This window comes from Triticum dicoccoides, chromosome 7A, assembly GCF_002162155.2.
Source record: "Triticum dicoccoides isolate Atlit2015 ecotype Zavitan chromosome 7A, WEW_v2.0, whole genome shotgun sequence".
Taxonomy (NCBI): domain Eukaryota; kingdom Viridiplantae; phylum Streptophyta; class Magnoliopsida; order Poales; family Poaceae; genus Triticum; species Triticum dicoccoides.
Window position 1 is genome coordinate 298427381 of NC_041392.1, and position 10282 is coordinate 298437662.

General features: G+C 47.1%; 1 protein-coding gene across 3 annotated transcripts in view; it reads left to right on the plus strand.

Annotated features, from left to right (window-relative positions):
* The first annotated feature begins 2385 nt into the window (after positions 1–2385).
* Positions 2386–10282, plus strand: part of LOC119327400 (protein MULTIPOLAR SPINDLE 1-like) — a 12961-nt gene continuing 5064 nt past the window's right edge. For all 3 annotated transcript variants that reach the window (XR_005158501.1, XM_037600508.1, XM_037600507.1), the window contains exons 1-7: positions 2386–2602; positions 2683–2740; positions 2813–2962; positions 3059–3118; positions 3300–3382; positions 3465–3522; positions 4489–4617. Coding sequence is in view for 2 of the 3 variants with exons in the window: in XM_037600508.1 (XP_037456405.1) it covers positions 2414–2602; positions 2683–2740; positions 2813–2962; positions 3059–3118; positions 3300–3382; positions 3465–3522; positions 4489–4617 (727 nt within the window). In the remaining variant the exon portion in view is untranslated. The remainder of the gene's footprint in view (positions 2603–2682; positions 2741–2812; positions 2963–3058; positions 3119–3299; positions 3383–3464; positions 3523–4488; positions 4618–10282) is intronic.

The window sequence follows — 10282 nt, forward strand, 5'->3', positions numbered from 1 at the left end:
ATCTTTTGTCCTACCCTCCCGTGGCAGCGGGGTTCTATCGGAAAATAAGGGATATTAAGGCCTCCTTTTAATAGAGAATCGGAACAAAGCATTAGCACATAGTGAATACATGAACTCCTCAAACTATGGTCATCACCGAGAGTGGTCCCGATTATTGTCATTTCAGGGTTGCCGGATCATAGCACATAGTAGGTGACTATAGACTTGCAAGATAGGATCAAGAACTCACATATATTCATGAAAACATAATAGGTTCAGATCTGAAATCATGGCACTCGGGCCCTAATGACAAGCATTAAGCATAGCAAAGTCATAGCAACATCAATCTCAGAACATAGTGGATACTAGGGATCAAACCCTAACAAAACTAACTCGATTACATGATAAATCTCATCCAACCCATCACCGCTCAGCAAGCCTATGATGGAATTACTCACATACGGCGGTGAGCATCATGAAATTGGTGATGGAGGATGGTTGATGATGACGAAGGCGACGAATCCCCCTCTCTGAATCCCCGAACGGACTCTAGATCAGCCCTCCCGAGAGGTTTTAGGGCTTGGCGGCGGCTCCGTATCGTAAAACGTGATGATTTCTTCTCTCTGATTTTCTCTCTCCGAAAGGAGATATATAGAGTTGGAGTTGGCGTCGGAGGGCATCCAGGGGGCCCACGAGGTAGGGGCGCGCCCTAGAGGGGGGGGGGGGGCGCCCCCCACCCTTGTGGACAGGGTGTGGGCCCCTGGTCTTCATCTTTGGCGAGGATTTTTTATTATTTTTTCTAAAATGTTTCGTGGAGTTTTAGGTCATTCCAAAAATATTTTTTTCTGCACATAAACAACACCATGGCAATTCTGCTGAAAACAGCGTCAGTCCGGGTTAGTTCCATTCAAATCATACAAGTTAGAGTCCAAAACAAGGGCAAAAGTGTTTGGAAAAGTAGATATGACGGAGATGTATCAGTGGGGGAAGCGTAGGAGCCAACCGGAGAGCCATCGCGCGAAGCTGAGTGATGATGGAGGTGATGGTGTCTCTCTTCCTGGGACGGCTAAGCGGCCACCAAAGTTGCAAGTAACCGGACCATTTGAACAAAACATCAGTAGCACGACGAAGAGGGATACACTGAATCACAAGTTTATTCCTAACAGTCCACAACGTCCAGGCAAGGACCCCAATGGTCAGCCACCTAATGTGGCGCAACACGGGTGGGATCGCCTGGAGTTTGGCAAAGATAGCGGGGAAGTTGTTGCGGTCCCAGCTTCTGCCCACAATCCCGCGGAAACAGCTCCATAGAAACTGCGCGGACACGCAGGTGAAGAAGATATGGTTTGAGTCTTCTTCAGGCCCGCAGAGTGGGGCGTTTCTTCTGGGCCGGCGAGAGTGATAAGCAGAAGTACCACATGGTCAGGTGGTCTGAGATCTGTAAACCTCGCGACCAGGGCAGACTCGGGATTATGTCCTCCAAACGCATGAACATTGCCCTCCTGACCCGGTTGCTCTGCGGATTGCCAACGGAGATGGCGGCCTGTGGCTTCGCATCATTCAGCAGAAATACCTCCGCGGCCAGCCCCTCGCCTTCTGCCAGCGGTTGGGGGGCTCCCAGTTCTGGCAATCCATCATTCAGCTCCTTCCCGTCCTCCGGATCGGGACGTCAATCACGATTGGGTCTGGCACCGCCACGTTGTTCTGGTTCGATAGGTGGACTGAGGCACGCCTCTTGCAGCCCGCTTCCCAGACTTGTTCTCCATCGCGGTTGCCCTCCGGATCTCCGTGGCGTCCGCCCTCGCTGACTTAGGGCAACTTGCGTTCTAGAGACCCTTTCGCCCGGCTGAGAACGCAGACTGGCAGGAGTTGCTTGACTGTATTGCACTCCACGAGCCTGATCTAACCGCAGACGTCGACCGGGCCAGATGGCGGCTAGAGCCTTCCGGTCAATTCTCCACCAAATCGCTGTACCTGGCCATCGCCCCCTCTCCTGGCCATGAGGCGCTCTCCTTCATTTGAAAGATTCACCTCCCTCTCAAAATTAGGATCTTCTTGTGACAATGGATTCGAGGCCGTCTCCTATCAGGCGTTGAGATTCTGAAGTGTAATGGCCCTGGTTTAGTTATACAGTTTGTCTAATTCACATTTAGATGTTCTTTAAGGATGTCACATCTAAGTTTCCATAAATAACACAGCAACAAGGAACAAAAAAAATCTGAGACAAAAAAAATAGACCACAAATATAGTGGACATAAGGTTAGATATGACATAATTATGTCACATTTAGATGTGTCTTAGACAGACAGATCCTTGGTTATATAGGTGGTATAGCGGAGCTTTTATGATTACGAATTTCAAATTGCCCTCTCTTGTGCTTCCGTTTCTCATTTGGGCTTTCGCTCTCTCCCTCCTGCTCGTCGCCGAAATCGCCATGGCTCCCGCCTCCCGCCCGCCGACGGCGACGCCGCTGGCCGCATCCTCATCCCGGATAGACTCGCCATCGCTGAAGGCAGCCCTCGCAATGGCTCTCATCCACTACAAACGCCTCCCCTCCACAACCGCCGCCGCCGCCGCCGCCGCAGGCACCTCCTCCCCGCCTCTTATCCACTGGAAGCGCAAGGTCTCATTCACCCCCCGTCCCCTCTCACCACAAACCTCTAATTCCACCTTTATCTCACTTTATCCTCTTCTCCCACCCAGGCTAAGGAGCGGAAGCGCGAGATTCTCCGCCTCCGCGAAGAGCTCAAGCTCCTCCAAGGTAAGTGCGCACGCCCGCGTTCGTTCGGTTTCCGGCGCCCAGTTGGTGTGACTTAGATGTGTTGTCGATCAGATGGGGTGCGCGGGGAGGCGATGGAGCCGCCACTTGCGTCATGCCGCTGCCACTTCTTCGACGGGTGCAGCGACCTGCAGCCGCCGCCTCCAACGGGTGGAGGAGAGCATTGGGTCGACGAGGTGCTGCGGAGGAGGTTCCTCAGATTGGGTACAGTTTTAGAGTCTGTGATCGAGATGAAACTAATTGGCTACTATGCAACCCCCCAAATTTTAACAACCGTGTTTTGTAATTTAATCGCAACAGCGCGGTGGAAGGAGAAGCGACGGAGACTGGATCGATCTCTTCCCGTCACTAGTTTGATGGGTGGGTGCTACTCAGAACATATCCTTATGCTTTAACTTTTTATTTTTTTGTTCCACGAGTGTGTATGAACTGTGCGCCATTTGGAAGTTTGGATTGTTCCCCTCTTACAACTCTCTATTTCAGGTTACTGCAGCAAAATTTTATCTGCTTAAACCTTCGTTTGAATCATTTGATTGTGCAGAGTTCAATAGCGAGGATGAGATACAACAGCTTAGCTTGTCAACTGATTTCCTGGTAGAGCTATCAGATGGGATTTTTGCGAAAGTATAATTGTATCCTCTCATTGTAACTGAGATTCCCATATTTTGTTTCTTCTATGTTTCTAACGTTGGATTATCTTGTGCAGAGAGAATCTTGCTCCACATTTGCTACATTCTCTCACCAAGCAGTAGACTTCATTTTGTGTAAGTCAGAATTCTGCTATAATTTCATCATTGAATCTGACTGATAATCTAAGCTATGCATAGTGTGATGTGTAATCCAGTGAGATATTAAGAAAGTACTCGACTATGATGAACACGACATTCCGCCTTGGTGTGTATTGATCCGAAATAATTACTGTACATTCAAGTTTTAGTATTTTCATGGGTATAATATTTGAAGGAAGAAAACACAAACTTATCTACACTACAAATTCAGCCTTCTACATTTCATTTGTGCTGAACTATCACCATTTGGTCCATATGTACATTTACATGCTCAAAGAATGCAGGATATGATGTGGTTGTTTGAAATAATGAAATTTATGGGACACAAAGGCCAATTTTAGATTTCTCTTTCCAGATTGTATAATATAGAAGTCTAGTACCCTATTAGTTAACATTTATCAATTCAAGCAGGATAGAATAGACACGCAGGCACACCTTACATGTACATAATAAATCATGGTGCTCATAATTTTCAGTGTGTTGACATGGCAAACCAATGGCATGGAATAAAAAAAGGGTAGCCCGGTGCACGTAGCGGGTCCGGGGAAGGGTCCGACCACTTTGGGTCTTCCGTATGCAGCCTTTCCCGGCATTTCTGCAAGAGGCCGTTTCTAGACCAATGGCATGGAATCTAGGCAACAAATCAATATTGCCATATTCTGCAGAATATGACTTACAAATTCACTTCCAGCTTCCAGCCTTATTTTCTGTTGTAGGGTTGCTATTTACTGTTTACTATAGACGTACACCACTGTAGCGTGATCCAGAATCTTTTTTGAGTTCTTAAATCTGCAATGTCAGACCAAAACATGCATGTTCAAAATACAGTGCAGACAAAATTACCATTATGTTAATGATGAAATTTTCTGTTTATCTTATCTGTTGAATCCATATTTGGTTGAGACAACAGTCTTTTATCAATTTGTAATTTTTTTCTTTCAGCTTTACTGAAGAACATTCTATCGTCGAAAAGGGAAAATGAACTGGTTGAGGAGATAATTGATGGTTTAGTGACACGTTTGATGAAAAGGATGTGCACCATTCCTGAAAATGCTGGTACTTCGGATTCAGGTGATACTTATTTGATATACTCTTTAAGTACTTTGGATGTTTTGTCTATATTCTTTCAGAACAGTACACACAAGGTGATGATCTGACAGAAACATGCAATGCAACCTTATGCCTGATACAGATTTCTGGCATGCAAGTTGCTCTAGTTAGTTCATACAGAGTGTTTTCAAATTTGTAAATATTTACTGCGACCACAATCCCAGGCTCTTCTGCAATACATCAATATAGCACAAGTTGTTTTATGCTCCAACTATCTGGTAGTATTTTACTCAGGGTCATGGCTTTCTTGAGGTCAGCCCTAAGTTATGCTGTAAAATCATCGATGATATGCTCTGGGGGATATTCAATGTGAAATAAATTATGCTTTCCTTATTATTTCGGTTTACAGTACACTAGGTAGCATTCTAGCTTGCAGCCTCCATCCCAACTTATCGTCAAACAAATTTCCAATCCCAACTAGAGATAACAATGTATGTTTACTTTATATATTTATATGTTGTCCACAAAATAACGTGAAATACTTCCTGTGTATCAAAATTGAACTTGTAGTACCACTACTAGGGAAAAGCCTAGCAGCAGCGCGGGTTTTCGGCCTTTTAGTAGCGCGGGGGCCGGCGCTACTAATAAGGCGCTACAGCTAACGTATAGCAGTAGCGCTGGTCCACCCGCGCTACTGCTACACAAGTGTTGCAGCAGCGCGCTTAAAGGAACCTCGCTGCTGCTAATAGCTATAGCGCGCTTCCCCTGTGCGCGCTACTGCTACAACCGCGCTGCTGCTAACTTTTCTCCACTCGCTACTGCTAATTTTAGTAGTTTTTTGTTTTTTTTCGGCATATTTGTTTTGTATTTGAACAGGCTTTATAGAAGAATCTTTAGCACATACAAATGTCATCATGATACACATACAAATGCCTGCGAGACCACAAATGTAATCATAGCATATACATACAAATAGTCTCGTCATAATCATCATCCAACACAAAGTGGTATCTTGTGATCATCTCGAAAATAGTGATACATGCAAGTCTCGAATACTTGCAACTACAACGTCATCCATCTAAACAAAGGTATACGCGAGAAGAGCTATCACTATGAGTGAGAGCGGAACTATGCAGTACATGAGATGGCGGTTACGAGTCCTCTCTCGCGCTAGCGTGAACCTCAAGTAACTAGCTTCTCCTTCTTGTCTGCTTTTGAAGCCTTTATGGCTGGCGTCCGAGAACCCATTCACTTGCGCCTGACACTCATGCCACTCGTTGTACACCCCCGGAACCTTCCCTTTGTACACGACATAGCAGTTCCATCTCGCCATCAAGAAACTAGGTACCTGGTAGAGATGCATGTTCATGAAGAGGATGTACAATCATATATATGCAACAAAATATACTAGAGAACACCGAAAAAGAAAGGGTTAGCAACTAGATGCAACATACAGTATGCAAATTAATTAACTAGAGGTACGCAGGTCATCGTACACAAACTAACAAAGTAGCGTTACGCAAGTTCGGCAGGGATCGTGGACATCACAAAGTTGCATCGCTACAAATAGTATACAAGTTCAACCGACACATATCATCATCATCGGCATCATAAATGACTAGAAGTTCCATCCTTCCATATCATCGAGGATGGACCCTAGCTTCTTGAACGGCGTGAGGTCTAGACGTTGCATGCCTATGCGAGTTCGGACGTCAGCTCGCGATATAGGGCCGTGGTGGAACATCCCCTTCTCATCGACGACTTCTTTCATGATGATCGTCGCAATGTCGCTTTGGATGCGAAAGAAGTCATCTCTAAGTTTATAATCCGCTTCTCCATGAGATTCTAGCCACTTGTGGATATGATCATCATTTCTGCTTCTCATGCAAAGCTTTTGGTGATCCGTGTTGAACTGAATCATGAGATGGAGGATGTACAATCCATCCTTCTTGCTTGGTTTTGGGACTTGGATGCAGGAGAAGTTAGTTTTATGCGCGAAACCCATCTTCTTGTTCCTTTGTTTTCTGATCTGCATGTGGCCACCTCTAAAGCTGAAGCCTTGGAGAGCATCATCTAGAATATTCATTATGTGGGTGTAGTCTTTTTTCTCGTAGTCTCTGGAAGGGTCAAAATACACGGCGTGGGAGACTTGCGGATAAAGAACGATAAGGACGGCGCGCCCGTTGCTGCGGGGAAAAGATGCCTCAAATTATTCCCCATAGAGAGAGAAGGAATGATTGAAATGTATGAAAGGGTTGTTCGAAACTGACTTACTTTGGATGATAAGGCACGAGGACAATTTCCCGGTCCTTATTCTGTACCATGAAGTTTTGGAGGTAGTCCCTAGCAGTTTCACGCTCAAAGTCGCCGAGACTCAAGAAAGACTCGTGCATGTAGTACGGATCCGCCACACAGATTTGCGAGACTTCTTCACTGTTCATGACAGAGCTCATATGTAGCGCAAAAAGGCGGACGATTGTAAAATCGAGCCGTCTTGTCAGAAACATCTCAAAGATATGGTCAAACCGCAGGAAGAACACCTCCGCGGACCGTGTCTCGACGTAGCACTTCCCCTCAGGCACACGAGCCGCGTATGTCGGATATCCTGGATCCTTTGAGGCTAGTAGGCTTTTCTCAGTCGACATCACATGGTCGTGCAGTCTCCTGAGATCCCTTGTTAGTGCCTCCAGCGGTTTCGGCGGTAGCATCGGCTCGCCCGTGAGATGGAACATGGCCGCACCTTTCACGAGTACACGCTCTTCAGAATGCATCGTTTGGCTGCTATGTGCTCTGGCTTGTTTGGAGGCAGCTATCTTCCCCGATCTCTTTCTCTCCTTTTTCTTGGGCACACCTTCTAGACCCTTCCTTAACCCCTGCCCCAGTGTTTCCGGGCTAAGTACTGTACGACCCTCGCGCTGGGATAGTTGAGCCTGTGTTGAGGCGGCATCTTCAGGTGTGTCCTGTGAGGATTTCATGAAGAGAGACTTTTTGCAATCCCTGCTACGACCTTCCTGCCCGGGCATATCATCCATATCCTCATTAGCAAGTTGATAGCCCGATTCGTCATATGGTTGACTCATCAATTCTATGTCACAGTCATACGCGTTTGTATTGAGGAAATCCATAGGGTCGACCTCCGTCTCATCATCCATTCTCTGTTCTACAGGACAAATTACATCAGCCAGCACTATTGCACCCCCTTCATCATGTCGTCCGCCGCTCTCACCCGGCACTACAGGAGCTGGTAATTGCGTAGGCGGGGTGGTGGTCTCCGCACATGCTTGTTGATGTGTGGTTATTGGTGTGCTCTCGGCCGGCTCCAGATGAATAAGATTCTTCGGCCATAGCAGCACCCAACCCTTGCAGCTTCCAATCCGCGGCGGGGTCTCGTCGTCCGCTTCCACATGCTGTACTGGAGGAGGCAAATCCTCGTGCCCCGATTTCACACTGGACAAGCTAACCCTGAAGTGCCCAACAGGGATCGGCTGGTTGTGGAACGTGGATTGCAAGGGGTCCATTATCATCCCCTTTCCCACGTCCACCTTCTGGCCTTTGATCAAGTAGAGTATGGTGCACGGGGTTTCTTTTGCCTGCAAACACATGTCTGTGGCATAAAACACCCGAAAGGCAACAAAAATGGAATATTATATATATATATATATATATATATATATATGTTGGTGCGACATGTAATTACCGTGACGGCGTCGAGCTCAACCAAAGACGAAGGCCCACCAAGCGCGCCAGAGACTGAGGACGGGCTGCTATGAGCGGGAGCGGCTGCGAGAGGAGGCCCAGTTGCGTGAGCAAGTGATGGTGCGATGGTGTTGTTGTTCATGGAGTTGCTCCCGACGAAACTGGGCAACGGGAAATCATGTACCGTCTTGTCTGGATTTTCCTTCGTCCAGTTGATGATAACTGGAACCAAGTTAGTAGCAAAATCATTTCTGCAGGCAGTTACAACTGCATTGACTGCCTGCTGTAGCAACTCATATTTGTCCTCGGCTGCTTTTTTCGCGTCCTCAGCTGCTTTTTTCTCGACTGCAAGCTTCACCTTCGCGTCGATGTCCGCCTGACTAAACTTCTTTTTCTGCTTCTTGGCCTCCGGGCCCTCGTTGTAAAACACCTTCCACGTGGCGCCATCTCCAGCGCCGTGCACACGACCATATTGCGGCCGCTGGCCCAAAGGGAGTCCCTTAAGTTCGTTCAAGGCCCGGTTGAGAGGGGTGTCCCACTTGGGCCTCATCGGAGAAGTAGGGTTTTCGGCTGCAAGCTGGTGTTGCTTCTCCAGTAGTCTAATCAATTTCCTCGTGATCTTGTCCGTGTAAAAAACCTTTTTCTCCTTGTCCCACTTGTAGCGGGCCCTGATGAAGTCATGCTCCAAGGGGTTGGTGAACTTCGCGAAGGGGTCTGGGAGACCCGCGGCTTCACGTTCCGCGTCCTCCTTATCCCATATGGGCCTTTTACCGAGGTAGCCACGGCTTCCGAGGCGATGCTTCCCCGTGTTCCTTTGCTGAAGGCTCTTGAATTTCGCAGCCTTAGCCTTGGCGTCCTCGGTAGCGCAAGTGTCCTTGAACTTTTCGAACTCCTCTTCCGTAAGTGTCGGATTTTCCTCCAGAATCTTGGACAGGGGTTCCTCAGCCTCAATAGCTCGTTTCACCCTCGATTTCCAGGAGGCCAAATCATTGCTGAACATGCCCATGGCGTGATTGTTAATCTTTTTCATCTTCGGATCATCCCACGGTTGTTCTATGTTATCATCCCGATCGGGGAACTTGAATCTCTTGTGCAACTTTGTTAGGAGCAACTGCGTCAAATGTTCTTTACTCCTTAAGTCATCGTCATTGATGCTCGCGCATTCCCGTAGGATGCATCCTACTTGGTTCCCATAGCACTTGCGAGGTTCTTCCGGCTCTAACGGCTCAAGCTTGCTAGGTGCCATCTTTGTGATCACAAGTCGTCCAATCCCTACTTTGTTAGGTTTTCGTATCCTCTGCTTCTTATGCCTCTTTTTGGTACCGGCATCGGCGCCGGTATCTTCCCCGGCGGTACCTTCCCCACCGGTCTCGGCGCCGCCATCGGTGCCGGCGCCGTCGGTGTTGGTGTCGGCGTCAGTACCATCATCGAGGCGGACCTGCAAACCTTGCTTAGCAGTCAAAAAGTCGAGGTAGTCTTGTTCACCCTCATAATCCATCTCGTCCGCATCTTGGTCAGAAGGCCCAGTTTCTTCGTTGTTCGACATGTTTCCTATGATTAAGTGTCCTCATTTATTTCTAAAAGTATGAATAAATGAGAAATGAGATAAAAAAGAAATCTATGTGCCAGCACTCGATATGCCAACTATGTAGCACAAATCATGCCTTTATTCACGGGAAATTTCGGCATGACCTTTGCTAAAAAATGGACATATCGAGCGCCTGAAATTCACCGGAATGGAAATAAATCAACATTCTGGCGTAACATAGGCAACTCGGATCATTTACCAAAACATGACATGTCCAAAACATGACATCCACATATCACATGTCCAGTTCAAATTTGCATATAAATTCAGCAAATTTTGAAACCTATCTAAATTCATAACTAAATAGATAACCTAATTAACATAACTAAAACCTAAGTAAATTAACCCTAGCTAGCAGAGAGAGAGAGGGGGGGGGTTTACAGAGGGTGCAGGGCGAGGAGG